The following is an 18211-nucleotide window of genomic DNA, read 5'->3' on the forward strand; positions in this document are numbered from 1 at the left end:
TGGCAAGTGAGACAAAAAGGCTCAGCTATCTTATCTCAGCCAGGGACAGCCTTAGCTCCTAAATTCCCTGAAGTGTCTGCTGGGGCCTCTGATGTAACCATGTTGCTGGTCATTTCTTCCTCTGCCTAATCCTACTTTATTAGTTTCCCATGGCTGCATAACACGTTACTACAAACCTACTAGCTTAAAAAACACACATTTATCATCTCAGTGTCCACAGGCCAGCAGTCTGGGTACAACTTAACTGGGGCCTCTTCATCAGGCTGCAACCAAAGTGTTGGCCAGACTGCGTTCTCATCGGGGAACTTGACCATGGAAAACTCCATTTCCAAGCTTACTCTAGTTGTTGATAGAATCCACTTCCAGGTGTCTGTAGGACTGAGGACCCCACCTTCTTGCTGTTGATTGATTGGAGGCTGCCTTCAGTGCAAAGAGGCCACCAGCAATTCCTAGAGGCTGCTCACAGGTTCTTTCATGTGGGCTTTCCCAACATGGCCACTTAAGCCAGCAAGAAGAGTCTCCAGAAAAAGTCTGCTAGCAAGACAGACTCAGACATAATATAAAATAATTGTAGGAGTAATGGCTCATCACCTTTGCCACATTTTCATTAGGAGTGAGTCACAGGTACCATCCCCACTCAGGAAGTACAGATTGCACGAAGGTATAATCAGAAGACAGCAGACACCATAAACCCTGTGTGCCACGCTTGCTTTCCTCACTTCTTACAGGCATACTTCCGAGAGCAGTCCTCAATAAACCTGCACGCAACTATTCATCTTAGAGTTGATATCCAGGAAGCAATTCCAGAGGCAATGAAGTCAGCTAGAGACTATTGCTGTAGTGTCAACTGTGGGCAATTCCAGTAGGAGACTGAGTAACACATTTTCTTTCTATTGATAAATGTATAATTATTATTAGAATGACATATGGCCTATCTGAAAGGAAAACCGAGGTATCTTCAAGCAGATACACAACAAAAATAATTCATTTTTAGGGCTGTAGAACAGATTAAATACAACTAATAAAAATTAGGCTTATGATGTTGTACAGTGTGGAAATAAACCTCAGACCACAATCAGTCACATAATCAAAAAGAGACAATTAGCACTTTATTAAACTAGCATAGATTATACTTTTACAAATGGCAGAAATAACAAATAGAGCTTCCCTATTAGAGACTGACAGAAAATACATAAGCAACTGTTGGTATAATTATAGGATCAAATTCCACCTTGTTTATCAACACTCCCATTTTTATCCATCCCATTTACAATAACTACTTTTATCCCTGCTTAATTAGTCATATACAGAGTGATATAAACAATATTCCAAAAGGATCCATTTTCAATGATTTCTACACCATATTATAGGCATTTGCCACTGGAAAAATGTTTGTCCTTAGGTCTTCAGAGTGTGAAATATATATTGTTGCCTGACATTCTTTTTGGAAATGCTTAAATACTGATGGATCTTTAAATCAATAATTACAAACACCAAATGACTACACTTACACACTGTGCTGTCAGGGAAATGTTTTAGAATACTGGGTGTGCTCAACAGTTTACGACTCCAGTGGTCTTCATGGGTATAACTGATTGCCTTTCACTTTTGTGTATGTTCAAAATTTGTTACAAAAGAAGAATGGTGAAAAAATATGTAATCTGCCCTTGATGATTTGTGGCATTCAACAGTGGCACCAAAACAAGTACTGAGTTTCTTGGGAAGCAAAACTGCAGCCCCTCAAAGAGGGGTAAGCCGCTCATCCTCTGTCATAAAGGTGTCATTAATGTGCCATCCCTTCATGTCCAGGGAGTCACTGGAGATGCCATTTTCAATTGTGATGGTGTTTTCACACTTATCTTCAGCATCATCCACTTCAGGTGGTCCTTTGTTCTTCCTGAATGCACACAAAAAGAATGGTTGGGATCTAGGAGGAGAAAGCATGGTCTTTTGCACAAACAGCAAGAGCAGAAACCTTAGAATGATCAAAAAATTGATGCCTATGTATTTTTAAATAAGCTTCAAAGATCATAAAGAGCTGGTGTGGTGGAAAGATGCTGGTGTGGTCAAGATGAGAAGACTGCATGGTTGATCAACACGTATGGATCAAAGTGAGTGGTCTTACTTGGAATACTAAAATAAATATATATGAACATGTACATGAATGAATGCATATATACATTCACATGAATGAATGTTTGTGTACACACATATATACATATACATTCACACACAAAAATTGCATGAAGGAATGTGAGGAAAATGTACAGTAAACTGGCAAGTTAAAAAGTTTAGCTCTAGGAGGACTTCACAAAAATTGATTTAAAAAAAGTAATAGATCCCTCTCACAGGACTTGACAAATGAGTGGCCTGCAAATGTGGAGTGAAAACCAAATTGAAATGGGATATCAAGAAGCAAACTCACATTACTTTGTAGAAAGGAAGTGACCATTATAAATTGTAGGTAGCACTGCTTGGCTCTACTCATTACAAAACAATTGTGTTCATTTGTAAGCTGAGTTTTTGAAACTCAGAACACATTCTGCTGATTACCACTCATGGCTATAATTCCAGGTCATTCCAAAAAACCCCTACATGACAGGATAAATTTTGAATTTCTCTTTCTCAGACCCTTCGTAGACCCTGCTACCCCAACCCAAGTGGTAACCAGACCCTTAACATTTCCTTGGAGTGTGGAAAGCCATAGCCTTTAACTCAAAGGTTCTTCCTGTCTCGTGAAAGACCAAAACAGGTGAGCCAATTACGCTTGATATCATAGAGTTAGGGGACCAAAAAAAAAAAAGAGTACCTCTAGGCAACCACAGGGAGGAAGACTTTCCCTGAGGCTTACCGCAACCTAGGTGCTGGGGCCCCACGGAGGCATGATGTTAAGCATAAGGCTCCCAGACTCACCAAAGATTCTATTGTCCCAGGAATCTAAGGAAACTGCAAAGAGGTAGGCCTGAATGGATCACGTGGCTGGGATGGTGGGCATTGCTGTGACCAGGAAGGACTCCCACTACTATGGAAATCCCTTAGAACCTTTGTGAGTCTCTGACAGGGGAGGAGATAATGAAGATGCCCCAATGGTGACTGAGGTAGAGTTTCCTATTAGTCCTATATGGAAGTCCACTTTAGTGTGCTGTAAAGAATATGGTGGAAGAAGAGAGAAAAAAGAGGGAGCTCATGTACATGAAAGAATGTCAGCTGATATAGAATGAATAACAGGAACAGAAAATTGCCACTACAATAATAACTGATTCCTACGAGGCACATCAATGTCTAATAAATGATAGAGTAAGACATGGTTAGGGAACAGGATATTTTCATGGTCTTAATGTATCACCCCCACAAGCAATGTACTAATTATAAAGAGATATTTGTATTTTTGTCAAGGGAGGAATTTGGTGAACATCACCAACAAAAAAATCCACCTGACATGACAAATTGAACAAGTGACTCCAGATGTGACACACTAAAATTATATATATATATATATATATATATATTTAGTTCTATGTTCCTGCCCCACCTCATCTCCAAATTTTTTAACCTGAATCTCTCAGGAGGAAATAATCAGAAATATCAAAACCCAAATTTAAAGAGATTCTGTAAAACAGCTGATCTGGGCTCAGCACAGACTAGGCATAGAATTGGATGGACAGACAGGCACATGGGTGGCTGACTAGCTAGTTAGATACATGGATGGGTGGATCAATGAACGTATATCAATCACTGACTGTCTGGATAATAAATGGGTGGATGCATAGATGGATGCGATAAACAAAGTTACTCAGACAGTAGCCCAAGGGACATCTTGAATGGGATCCACAAGGAAGGAAGGAAGGAAGGAAGGGAGGGAGGGAGAGAGGGAGGGAGGGAGGGAGGGAGGAAACATTCGCCTCGCCCGTGATATTTCTTTTATCTCTTATTTTCTCAAATGAATGGAGGGATTTTCCTACCTTAGGAATTTGGAATTAGTATAGATTTTGCCATCCTTCACTGATAGCTTTACTAGATAATTTCCAGTGGCTGGAGTTCATAATGAAAGGTACAGTAGCATCCAACAGTGTAGATCCTACTGTCATCACTTGAAAGTATTGGCCATTCTATACGCCATTGTCAAATGTGTCACTACAGACCCAATGCTGTGCTGAAAGTTGGGGGTTACAGTCCCAGAGACCTAGGAAAGGACAGGGTGCTATGTTTTTCTATCCTCAGAGTGAAGACAGAGCATTGGCCGTTCCAAGCTCCAGCAATCAATCAGCAATCAGTGCACAATGGGGTGGGCATGGAGCTTCATGTGATTAGAGGGTCCTCCAGTCAGGTACAGTCACCTACCAGAGGACTAGAATACTTTGGTCCCGTCTACTGTGGGCAGGACTATGGTCACTTTCCATGTCCTCCAGGAAGCAAAAGCAACTGACATTCTATAACTATCAGTAACACCACTTCATTCATAGTATCCAACATTCATTCAATAACAATGTTTTAAGTGCCTACTGTGTGCTGGAAGAGAGACAATCCATGTCCTAAAGTGAAAAGAAAGGGTTCAATTAAAAAGGAAAAACTCCAAATTTCACTCGTGCTCCCTCCCACCTATTTTTTTATGGCTCATAAAAGAGAGGAGTGGTGTTTCAGTAGGGATGAAGCCCTGGGAACAAAGGTATATTTATACACTATCATCAAAAACCACCTAGCTCATTCAACTTCCCCCTAAATCACTCCTCATTGGGCTTGGAGTGAATAATAATCTCCATAACAATAAACAGATTTTTAAATAGTCCAATTTTACCCTGAAATTTCTGTACGTAAGTATAAAAGCCCTATCACAAAAATCTTAGTGGATAGAGCTGTCTGAAGTAGGTGGCAATGTGACAGTCTTAGAAATAATGGTTGTCAGTATTTATTTATCAGTTTCTTCACTTTAAGAAATGTTGTTATGGAGTTAGAAGAAAAATTGCAGAGCTGAACCCAGGTGGACCATCTCAAGGAATCTTGCCTCCCCCTCCCCAAGCACAAAGGGGGAATAATCCCTCAGGCACCACAGAGGAATGGGGAAGAATTAAAAAGGCAGATGCAAACAGATGAGGACAGCTTTCTCTTCTTTAGAAGAAGGATTTCTCAACCAAAAAGCCTCTGAATGAAATCGCTGTGGAAATTTAGCCAACTGGGCTGTGTCTGTGGCAAATTAGTCGCATACTGTTCTTTGTGACCTCAGAGTCGGTTGTATGGAGTCTTAGCATTGCTGGGCTTCACAAACTGCAGTGTCCGTAACATGCTCGCTGACACCATAAACAGCTCAACGGTTATCTTACAGTGGTAACACAGCACTTTGTCACATTTCATAGTGTGTAGTGAAATAAACCAAATCACTGCCTGTGCACTGTGTTTACTAAGACTAATAAAACTAATCTTTCTGAATCATCCTGATTTGATTTTCTGCTAAAAATATGAATTCCTTTTCCTGAAAAATAAAATCGAGTGTTAACGACTTCCGCTATTGCTGCAAGGTCAGGTAGTTCAGGAAGAGGATTTTTAAAAATGACTAAATACCTGCAACTAGCTCCTAGGAGTCCTGAGAGCGAATACCTTTCACGGATCCAGAGGGAACAGGGACAAAACAGGGGACAAAAGAAGTATCCAGTGGCTCTCGGAACCAGGGGGTGTTAGAGAATAGGGTTTGCTCAAGATAAAGAAGTGGCAGCTAAAGCAGAAAGAGTATTTCTGTCTCTGGTCAACAAGACAGGGCTGAAGAGCCGAGGCCCAAGAACAGCCAGATAAACAACAAAGAACAGACAAATATGATTTTGAAACAGAGTCAATTATTGGAGAACTGTGACTGTCCTCCTGATCAACATGGATGATTCCTGGGGAAAACAGTGTTGCTGGAGAGATTTCAGTGGGTTCTGCAGCATGGTGAGATTGGTGGGCTTTGGAATCAAGCCCGTCTGGTTTTTAATAATGATACTTTAACAGTACTTTCTAACCATATGTGCCATGTGATAGCAATAATAATAATTAATATGTATTACATGGCAGAAAGCAGCACTTTGCACACATCGCCTCATGTAATTCCCATTGCATGGGTTTTAGCTCATGAGTTTGAGCTCAGACTCAAATATGTTCAATAGCTTGTCTTTCAGAATGGAACAAGGTTGGTGGGAGGAGTGGACCTAGAAGTCTATTTGGTCTCTCAGACTTCACTCAAAATACATATTTGGCCCTGGCTGGTGTAGCTTAGTGGATTGAGTGCAGGCCTGCGAACCAAAGGTTCGCAGTTCAATTCTCAGTCAGGGCACATGCGTGGATTGCAGGCCAGTTCCCAGCAGGGGCTGTACGAGAGGCAACCATACACTGATATTTCTCTCCCTCTCTCCTTCTCTCCCCCCTCTAAAGATAAATAAATAAAAACTTCAAAAAATAAATATATATTTGATTCCTATTGAGTACGTACATTTAAGAACAGCAAAGGAAAAACAAAACACTTATTAGTTCTAATATTTCTACAACAATTAGGGAGCTAGATGAAAAATATTATTCTCATTTTCTTTATGTGACGTACTCAAGGTCACTCAGCTACTAAATGCCAGGGCCTGGGACTGGAATCCAAAACCAAGAGTATTGATCCAGTGCTGTTTCTATTGAAACACACATGGTATCATCATCATCATCATCATCATCATCATCATCATCAGGCCTAGCAGGCAACTCAAACATCTCCTTCTGGGCTGGGGCTAGACATCAATCTAGAACAAACATCAATGTGAAGGACGTGCAGTTCATCTTGTCTCTCTCAAGACTAAAGGCTCCGGGGGCAAATCCTATCTTTTCCATGATCAGAAAGGTCTATTATCACAATCATCAGGACTCTCCCCACATCAAACTGCACCCTTTCCTCACTTGCAAGTAATACTTTGTACAAGAGAAACCCACCACAGATTGTATCGAACCCAAAACACAGCGAATCGATTTATCTTCAGAAGGTTGTCATAACTGTCCTGACTATATTTACTAAATTACTGATGCTCTCCAGGTTCACAAAAGAATTTGTCCCATCTGTTTTCCTAGTTTGAACATGAAATGAACTTGTGAAGGCAAAGCTGTGACAACAGCCTCCCTTTTCCCAGGCAACAGATTAGGATGCTACACACCCAACTATGATCTTACTGCAGAATCTGCTCAGAAGGAAACAGATAGCTGACCCTAGTACAAACCAGCTGAAAGGCCAGGGAATGGCAGGATAATAAAATAATAGTAACAGCTAACACTTAGTGAGCACTCACTGTGTGCCAGGCACCGGCCTAAGCACTTTACTCTCTTAACTCTTTTTATCCCACCAAGTTAATTATTTCCAGTATACCTGCTGTCGCTCTAGCGTAGTTATCTGTGCACAGAGGGAAAAAAATTAACCAACTTGACTACAGCACCATGGAGCAGATTCTTCTGAGCTTGGTTTTTCCCGACTCACTGCCTGTCCTTCCTGATAGCCATACAGTTCATGGATTTTATATAAGAGCAGAATTAAGTGATGAAGACTTGGAATCAAGACAGTCTACCTCCAGAGTCCATTTTTCTAACTCCTACACTGTGTCGTACTGGTGAGAAAATTGGGAAACAAGGAGATGAAATCAATTCGCAAAGGTTGCAATCAATAGAAACCACAGAATTATAGCATTTTAGGATTAATACAAAACAAATGGAGATAAGTGTACTTGAACAACAATAAAAATATTTTTAAAACCCTCTAATTTATAAGATAGAGCATTAAAAATTTTTTATTTTTAAAATTTTTTTTCTAGATTTTATTTATCTTTAGAGGGGAAAGGAAGGAAAGAGAGAGAGAAATATCAATGTATGGCTGCCTCTGGTGTGTCCCCTACTGGGAACTGGCCCGCAACCCAGGCATGTGCCCTGACTGGGAATCGAACTGCGATCGTCTGGTTCACAGGCCCGCGCTCAATCCACTGAGCTACGCCAGCCAGGGCTTTAAAATTTTTTTATTTTTTAAAAAATATTTTAAAAACCCTCTAATTTATATGATTTGTAAACCCTCTAATTTATAATATTTTCTTTTTTAAAGAAAAATGCTTTGAAATATTAAATGTAGGTATTCAAATATTACAAGAGAATATTTCTTAACATTATAAAAAAAGCAACTTGTACCATGTCTTTCTGCATTACAGGTCATATAAAGCTCAAGAAAATCAAGCAAGCACAACTTGGTCTTAATCTTTGAGTTTAATTTGGGGACTAGCCCTGACTGGTGTAGTTCAATAGATTGGGTGTCATCCCACAAACCAAAGGTCACTGGTTCAATTCCCAGTCAGGGCACATGCCTGGGTTGCAGCCAGGTCCCCAGTTAGTGACACACAAGAGGCAACCAATCAATGTTTCTGCCACACATCAGTGTTTCTTCCCTCTCTTTTTCCCTCCCTTCCCACCTTTCTATATCATCAAAATGAAAAGGGAACCAACTGTATGAGAGAGCATATTTGCCAATGACACATTGGACAAAGGCTTAATCTCCAAATTATCTGAAGAAATCATACAACTCAACACCAAGAAGACAAAGAACCAAATTAAAAAAATGAGCAAAGGACCTGAATAGGTACTTCTCCAAGGAGAACACACAGAGAGCTCAGAGACATGAAAAAATGCTCATCATCACTAATCATTACAGAGATGTAAATTAAAACCACAATGAGATATCACCTCACACCAGTGAGAATGGCTGTCATTAATAAATCAACAAACAATAAGTGCTGGTGAGGTTGTGGAGGAAAGGGAATCCCAGTACACTATTGGTGGGAATGCAGACTAGTGTAGCCACTGTGGAAAACAGCATGGAATTTCCTCAAAAAAATAAAAATGGAACTGCCTTATAACTCAGGGATTCCACTGCTGGGAACATACCCTAAGAATCCTGAAACACCAATTCACAAGAATTTATACACCCCTATGTTCATAGTGGCGCTATTCACAATAGCCAAGTATTGGAAACAGTCCAAGTGCCCACCAGTAAATGAGTGGATCAAAAAACTGTGGTACATCTACACTATGGAGTACTACATCACAGAAAAAAAGAAGGAACTCCTACCTTTTGTAACAGCATGGTTGGAAGTGGAGAGTATTATGCTAAGTGAAACAAACCAGGTGGTAAAAAACAAATACCATATGACCTCACTTGTAAGAGGAACCTAATGAACAAAATAAACTAACAAACAAAATAGAACCAGAGACATGGAAACATGGAACAAACTGACAGTGGCCAGAAGGGAGGGGGAAGGATGGAGTGATAGAAGGAAGGGGATGGGCCTAATCAAAGAATATGAATGACCCATGGACATGGACAATGGAGAGGGGATTGACTGTAGGCTGGAGGAGTCAGCTGGGTGGAAGGGGGCAAAAGGGAAAAAATTTGGGATAACTGTAATAGAATAGACAATACAAAAATTCAGGGACTAGACACAGGTTACATGTATTCCACAGCATTTCATTTACCATTTGTGAAAAAATTACAAAGCCCAAGATTTAAAATGATTGCCTTCTGTTAGTAACTAAGGTGAAATATCTGAAAAGTAGTACTAAAGCTCAGGAGAAACATTTAGTTGAACACATACTTGGCCAAACATATCTCACATGTCCCATCTGGACATCGACTCTTGAAAACAATGCATGTCCCACTTACCAGAACTCCCCTTTCTCGTTCGCAGAAGGGAAGGTGTAGAAGCATCGAAGTGCGCAGTAAAGAGCTGAGGCCTCCTTCCACTTACCCTCTGGACCAAAGGTACTTGTAAACAAAATTTTCTCCTTTTATCGTGCTGAGAAATCCTGTCTCTCCTCTCCCTGCTCCACTACCTTAGTGAGTCTCCCACTGCTCTGAAACTCTCTCTTGAAGTAATATTGTTTAGACAGCCAAGTTTGCAAATGCCTCAGAATACAGGTAAAAGAATCTATGTGTAAGTCACTAAATTGGAAGCTCTCAAACTAAGTGAATTAGAATACCCTAAATATTCATTGAAGTGAATCCCATTTGCAGATTCTAATTTAGTGGGTCTGTGATAGAGCCAAGGAACCTACATTTTAAACAAGTGCTGAAGGTGAGTGTGATGCAGGGAGTTAATTGAAAAGCCACTTTGAGGAACACGGTTCTATATAAGATCATGAGCACTGGAGGGATGAGTGTCCACCACCAGGAGAAGTATCAGTAGGAAACAGCAAACAAAGTATCTGGAACAAGACGGCATCTGCAGGTAGTGCGCCAAAAAGCAGCAGCCCACGGTGGGGAGGCATGGAAAGAATTATGGAACTGCTGGCATTTGGAGGCAGATGACTATGAAAGATTAACTCTGCTTATCCAAATGTCTGCTTAGCTCTGTATATCCAGACTACAAAATCATAGCACAGACATTAAAACTGACCCTGGACTTGTGACATTCATATAGTGTTGAACAGAGAGAATGATAGTAATACAAAGAGCCAAAATTAAGTAAGGGACATTGGACTCCTAAAAGTCTCTAAAAACAAGAGCATAAGTGATACTTTGAAAATCACCAATTTTTTGCAAAGTTTCACATACAAGGCATTATCTTCAGTTAGAGGCAAATGCTCTCCTTATTTTTCCGAGTCATGAACAAATAGGAAAACAGTCTTTAAACCATTCCCTTTCAATACCTTACCTTCTACGTTGCCAGATTCCTGATAAAACCAAAAGTGTGATTGCAACTATGACAATAGAAAATATCACACCAAATATAATAATCCAGATGGGCACAGATGGGTCAGTGGGTGGTGCAAGAGTGGAAGGAATTTTTAAAAATTCCAGAGTCTGGTCGTTCAAAGAGAAGGCATTGTTGATCCGGTTCCTATTCATTCTAAAATACAATGAAAATAAAAACAAACAAGACAGAAAAAAATTAGAAATGGAAGCTATAGACCTATCTCTCCATGATTATCACTCTATAAACAGAGCATCCCCATAGAAAGAGACTTCAGGGTGACTAGCGAGCCGGATGAGCGCACACACGCTGTGGTCGCCTTTCACAGGGCGCTGTGCGGCCTGCTACCAGAGGGGCTTCTCCCCGCACTACTGCCCTCCGCGGTTGCAAACGTGGTAGCAGTAAGCCGAAGTCCTGAACTTCGATCTCGGCCCACCATGTTTTATTCCTGATAAGTAGCATCTAGATTAAAATGACAGAACTCTACTTAAGGTGATTTACATAAATAAGACAGCCCCAAAAGATAAAATGATATGTTAAAACGTGAGTGAGGAACATGAGAAGAAAATGAAACCAGGAAGAGAAAAGAAAACGTGACTACAGAAGCAGCTGCAACTCCATCAGTTGAATCTTCTTCCTGTCAATTCAACAAATTCAACAAACATTTGTGGGAAACTAAGTACGAGATACTGTGCTAGGTGCTGTAGAGACAAAGTGAAACAAAAATACTAAGGACCTTGCAATCTAGAAGGAGGACAGATCAGCCCCTCCACACTCATAGTCCAATGCAAAATGTTCTAGCAAAGAGGCAAATGTGGGCACAGTGGGGGAGCACAGCAGAGGGCTAAGTACATCATGGTGAGAAGTCAGGCCTGCTTTCCTGCGAAGGCACCTTCGCAGCTGTGTTTTCAGGATTACGAAGGAGTTCTCTACACCAAAGTGCGCGGGTGAGCACAGGAACGACACATGGTAGAGTACGATCTGCTCAGGAAACTGCAAGCAGCTCCAATATGCCTAAAGTAAATGGTGGATTTCTAGAATCTTTCAGTCTAGAAAACATAAAGGTAAATGTGCTACTTTTCCAGGGGAAAATCTGCATTTTTGGTGGTGGTAGCAGTTAGGGAAGGGTTGGTAGCAAAGATTTATTTGACTGAAAACAAAAAAAGTGAGTTTCTAAAGGGAATTTGAAAACTGACTGAGAAGATTCCTTGGAGATGTTGTATGTCCTTTACTGAATTCACACTAGACAAGCTGACAGCATGTACCTCTAGAGCACCCCTGAAATGGAAATATAATGTGAGTCTCATGTGTTACTGAAAATTTTCTAGGAGCTAGCTGATTTTAAAGAGGAAATAGGTAAAATTAATTTTAATAATATATTTTGCTCACTATATCTAAGAAAATATAATGTCAACATATAATCAATATTGAGTTGGCTCACATTTTATTTTGCACCACATCTTTGAAATTCAGTGTGTACTTTACACTTAGAGAATATCTAATCTTGGACTACATCTCAAGTGCTTAATAGCCACACATGGCTGGTGACTGCTACATTGAACAGCACGGATATTGAACTTAATAGTAATGGCTTGAGACTCTCTGCAGATCCACACCAAGACAGCAGGAAAGACCTCTTTTAGCAAATAAAAACCTATGCTGAGGCATGATTATTCACAAATATAAAGGAAAATCACAACCAGAAAATCTACAGCAGGGCATAATTTCAATGTAATTTTTACCAAATTATAGAATGTTTTCTTTTTTTATAGCCTAATACTGATAATCTGGGAACACAAACCTTTCGACAAAATAATGAACCCCAGTACTAAGATCTAACACAGAGGAAAAGGAACAGCTGCTCTGCATTCTCATTCTATCCATGTGGTTGGTTAACATCTTGCTATTCCATCGCCTCTTGGGCTAATTAGAAGTTCTAGGTTAGCACAGACTAAACCTCAGTCTACCACCGAAATCCCCAAGCAACAAGAATGTCTTTCAGCCAACACTGGCTTTGAATAGCGGTAGGTCCTCACAACACAGCTAAAACAGACATCTTAGAACTGGTCAGTCACTCCCTCACCTCACTCTAGTAGAGACAGAAAAAAATCACTGTCCGTGGTGGCAGTGTGCCTGGGTTCAAGTCCGCATTCTTTACATTTCTAGCATGGGGACCTTAGCAAATCAATTAACCTTCCTCAATTTCCTCTATTTCCTTAAACCAGGAATAAGAATAATGGCTCAAAAATGACTGCTATTGGTATTAAATGCCACAGATGCATAAGAAGATGCCTTGTGAACCAAAAAGTGTTATTATGCAAATATCTGGTGGAACTGGCATTAGTTTGCCCACCATGCAGATACTTCAGCGTTGAAATTCCTCTTACCTCCTTCTTTCACACTATCCTTTCCTCTTGGTATTGCTTCCTTTGTTTTCATACAGTCCTGACAAGCCCTATCCATTCCCTGACACGAATTCCCATTCTATTAGCCATCCTCATTCCCTACATAGCTTCTCCTGCTAGGACCTTTGAAACAGACATCTTGTGCATATATTCATCTACATCAACTTTCACCCCAAACACTCGCTCTTCCTCCTCACATGAACTGAAGCCTGGTTTAACCACAGTGCCTTCATTTTCCTTGTGGCTCTCCCAAATCATGAGGCTTGAATAAAATTCCTTTGCACATGAAATACAATATTCCTGATTCTTACTACCTAAGTGGTGGGTCTTAACAGTATTCTCAGTAGCAAAAAAGGCAAGAAATACGTAGTTCGAACCTGCTTGTTAAAGCAGATTAAATCATTTCCCACTGATACAGATCAACAATGACTGCTTCAGCAAGGGGGACAGACGATTGTTGACACACAACCTTTGTCATTTGATTCTATACTCATTATCTTCACTGTTAATATTTTACAGAAAGCAAATGAGTTCTTCCACTAGATACTTCTCCTTGGTAAAGAGAATAACATGCATTTCAGTTAACTTATAAATCTTCTGTAAAGAGTTCCTTTGTTTCATTTTTTTCTTTTTCTGGAAACAGTTTGTTTTTTCCAGTACACCTTTGCCCAATATCAATCATGTGTGGGATTTGAAATTTTGGCACATAAAGTGAACAGTAATTGAAATAACAACAAACGGAATCCTTCTGCTTCTCTGAAGTGAAGAATACATCTTACTTTTGAAAGTTTGTTATGATCACAAGGAGAGGAAGAGGGGGAACTGTCAGGAAAAACTGAGTAAATCTGTCTTTTTAGATTTCATTTATTTATTTTCAGGAAGAGGGTAAGGAAGGGGAAAGGAAAGACGGGGACAGAAACATCGATGAGAGAGAGAAACATCAATGAAGTGCCTCTCCTATGCCCCCAACCAGGGACCAAATCCACAACCCAAGCCTGTACCCTGACCAGAACCGAACCTGTGACCTTTCACTTCACAGAATGATGCCCAACCATCTGAGCCACACCAGTCGGGGCAAAAACTGTATAAATCTTGAAATGGGTAAAAAATATCGAGGGTCTGGAAAGTGTACCTTTCTGGAAAATTTTTACCATTTATTCTGTTTGAGTTTCTTTGCAAATCTGTAAGTTGTATATAAAACTAACATAATGTAAATACTTCCTGTCCAGAGAAAATCAAGTGAGTTGTGTCTGGTGGAACATGATCGGTGACTACCTGATGCACGGACCGGTATATCTTTTTATAAATGAACATCACTATTCCTCAATTTCTATGTATGCATGGCTCCTTGAAGTCTCCTTTGAATTAGTTTTAATGTCAATTAAGTAGTTTTGTCATTAATAAATGACATAACATCTTTGATAGCATTTATTTTTCATTTGTATGAATCATGATTTTACCATTTTTTAAAAGGTATTTTTTACAAATTGGTAGTCACAAAGTAGTCATGGGGATGTAAAGTGCAGCAGAGGGAATATGGTGCAAAATAATGTAGTAATTATGTATGGTACCACGTGGGTACTTGAAATACAGGGAGAACACTTGATAAAGTGTATAACTGTCTAACCACTATGCCGTACACCTGACACTTAAACAAAACAATACTGAATGTAAAATGTAATTGAAAAAATAAAATTAAAAGGTATCTTTTAAAGGTAAAGACTGTACACTGACTAAGGAAGGTCCTTAAAGACCCCCCAAATCTGCATATTATGGCTTTTAAATAAAAGTCAGAGGTATGACTTGTCCCTCAATACATGTTATATTTAATCTTCTCAACAACTCTGAGAGAGGGGTACCAAAATTATTCTCATCTTATATATGATAAGAGGAAAGCAAAAGAGGTGAAGTAATTTGTCTATATTCAAATAATTAGCAAGAGGCAAAACCAGAATTAAAAACCCAAGCATTTGGGCCCCAGAATCCACTTGATGAACCATCAAACAATAGTGGTGGACAAGGTGTCCTTGCTAGAAGACAGCAGTAAACATTCTTGGTCAATATTTAAACAGCATCGCTCAACCAGAACACGACTGACATTGGGCTTGAATAACTGTGTTGTGAGGTGCCATCCTGGGCATAGTAGGATATTCAGCAGCACCCCTAATTTCTGCCCACTAGATGCTGGTGGCAACCTGCCTTGCCACCACCCCCCAACTGTGACAACAAAAATATCTGTAAACATTGCCAAATATCTCCTATGGGGCAAAATTACCCCTAGGTGAGACCCACTTGATCTACACTAATCTGCAGTACAAAGAGACAAAATTAAGGTTTTGACATCTTAATAAGTAAATATCGTGAAGCAGAGAGAAAATTCTCTAAGACTTTTCATAGCCTGTGAAGAGGGTTGAATTAATCCAAGTAGACTCAGTGCTGGAAGGCATATCTGACAGTGCTTACCTTACCGCGAACTGTATCTCGTCAGCAGGAAGCGTGTAATTTTTTGAAGGATCTGTAACCACGAACCAGAATGACACCCGCTGGGTGACATTGCAGACTAGGACCTGGGAAATGCTGCAGATGATGGAAAGAAAGAAAACACTGTAAGCACACAATGCCAAATTTCATCAGACCCTCCCATCTGGCATTACTGTAAGAGACAATAATGGCATTATTGGTATTATTGTAAGAGACGGCATTATTGTAAGAGACGTCTTAGCTATAAATAAAAAATCACCTTTACCATTACGAAGAAAGGCCTTATTAAGAATAAATTTATAGAGGAAATTTCCTTTGCTTCAAAATCATATACTTGAGAACCATTCCTGAAATAAGGAATCTCCCCCCAAAAATATAGTCAAGAAGAAACACTTAGACAGCTTTAGGGACCTCATTCATCATCACCTGTTAGCTCACAGCTCCCCCGCCTCCCCTACACTTGGCTTCTCCGAACCACAGAAGGTGCTCTGACCCAGATAAATCCATTACCCACTGTTGATCCAATATTTGCTCTGATGGCCACTATTTCTGTCCCTATCCCACTCCAGTATTGGGCCTAGACCAATAACAGACCCTCAAACTGAAGGGCTACAATCAACTTACCATAGCCTTTGGGCATTGTTTTTGCAGTTACCTACTTTCCAACTGAAAATTTGAAAATGTACCTCCCTCTATGCATATACATGGATTACCAGTACAAATGACACAGAAATGGCATTACTGTTTAGAATGGAGACAATCTATATATGAGTGCAGGAACTTATTGAAGGCTGAAAACTATAGAAGACGCTGCATTAAATCAACAATGTTAGTGCTAAGTGATAAAATCCTGAATGAATTTCACCACTGATAGAATCCTGAATGAATTTCACCACTTCCTGAAGAGCAAAATTGCAAACAGTGACATTAGCAACCATACAGATGAAACAAGAAACCCCTTTACTAGTGAATATAAATGTGTTGTTTTTCCTAAAAATAGCATTCAAGTGCATTGTGTTCATTTTTGCAACAACGAAAGAAAATGCTCTTCTGTCAATTTTCTGTACTTCTCATAACCTGGTAGTAATGATTATATTTTCTCTCTTTAAATGTCAAGTACAGGAGTCAAGGCCTCTTAGGCCCCCTGCACAGAGCCAAGCACCTGGGGCCAGCAATGGGAAGCTGGAGGTTCCCCTGGATTCTTTGGGTTTCCAGTGCTCACTGGAGTTGGAACAGGGAGAAAGGGGAGGAGTGGCTTGGCATGTGTAGGACCCGGTGAACTGACGATGCCCATATGCCATCACCCCAGGTGCTACCCTTGTACTGCACTCCCATTCCAAGGATCAGCCTAGCCCTGCCTGCTTCGAATCTCCAAACAGCAGGAACATCTGAGAGTTGAATCGCCCCTGGAAGACCCCCAACACCACAGCACCATCATCATGGGCAGCTCCCTGAGCAGGTACCAAAGCAAGGTCAATGCCATGCTGCACCATGCCCACTGCCCCAGCGCTCCCTTTCCCACAGTCCAGGCAGCAGGAACAGTGCCCAGTCTCCTGTGTGGCCACCAGAACCCCTGGGTCCAGACCCAAGCCCCTCCCACCATATTTCCCAGCTGGGACTAAGCCAGAGTCTGGAGGGAGGTGATGCCCAAAGCTTGGAGGCCCTTTCTCCTCTGGCCAGTAGGTCAGACTCCTGTGGGGCTGCAATTTCCACGCCATCAGAAGAGTATCATGAAGCAGTGGCTTTGGAATGCCTACCACCCCCCATGCACCCAGAGTCCACTGACCATCAAAGAGCAGAGGGAGCTTCTAAACATGTCACCCACCCAAGAACACCTGACTCCTACAACAAGGAGACCGTGCTGAAGGCTCGCATTCAACCCAAGAAAGGCAAAAGGAGTTCAGACCACTCTGGTTGGAGACCAAGGACATCAAAAGAATGAGGCAGAGTCCAGGGTGCCAGCCAACTGCCTTCAAGACATCTAGAGAAAGGGGTGATTGTTTCCCTTGGGCCCAGGCCTGGGCCTCTGCTCCTGGAGCAACAGCATCCAGGGGAGGATGCTGCTACCACCCTCCCTGAGCTTCCCTGTCTGCCACCCACCCTGATGCAAGGATGCCACCAGCCCAGGCCACACAGTCACAGCCTCAGCCTGAGGTCACCACTGTGTCCTGTTAGCCAAGGTCCTGAGGCTCCAACCCATGGTTCTTGTGCCCTGGAGAGCCCTGCCCTAGCCCTGCGTGAGTCACACCCACACCAGGCCACCTCCCACAGCCCAGGCTGGCAGGTGTGCCGAGCCCCAGACTCTCCCCCACCCTCAGCTGGCAGCTCCCACGTGCAGAATCACTGCTGCAACCAAACCTTTGCCTGCATCCCATGCACCCCTGCTCCTGCCTCTTCCCAGAGCACACTCCTCAGGGAGGTGTCTTTTCCCCACTTGCCCCCTTTCTACACTTATGAGTGCGTCCTTATTTTAAACAACAATTATAGGCACTGTTATTATCATGGACACTATGATTCTCAGAGTCTCTCTGTAAAGACACATACAGTAGGATTTCTTCCATGCTACACTTTCTCCACCTTGGCACTGTTAACGTTTGGGACCAG

At 41.2% G+C, this 18211-nt stretch overlaps 1 protein-coding gene across 1 annotated transcript; it reads right to left on the reverse strand.

Annotated features, from left to right (window-relative positions):
• Window positions 1-1089: 1089 nt before the first annotated feature.
• On the reverse strand, window positions 1090-15753 carry CLTRN (collectrin, amino acid transport regulator; the record flags this gene model as incomplete). Its single annotated transcript, XM_037046364.1, has 3 exons — window positions 1090-1897; window positions 10683-10877; window positions 15590-15753. Coding segments are annotated over 3 exons (516 nt in total), but the record flags the coding sequence as incomplete, so codon positions are not given.
• Window positions 15754-18211: the final 2458 nt, after the last annotated feature.

This window comes from Sturnira hondurensis, unplaced genomic scaffold (genome assembly GCF_014824575.4).
Source record: "Sturnira hondurensis isolate 20B ecotype Veracruz unplaced genomic scaffold, ASM1482457v3 Scaffold0005220, whole genome shotgun sequence".
Taxonomy (NCBI): Eukaryota; Metazoa; Chordata; class Mammalia; order Chiroptera; family Phyllostomidae; genus Sturnira; species Sturnira hondurensis.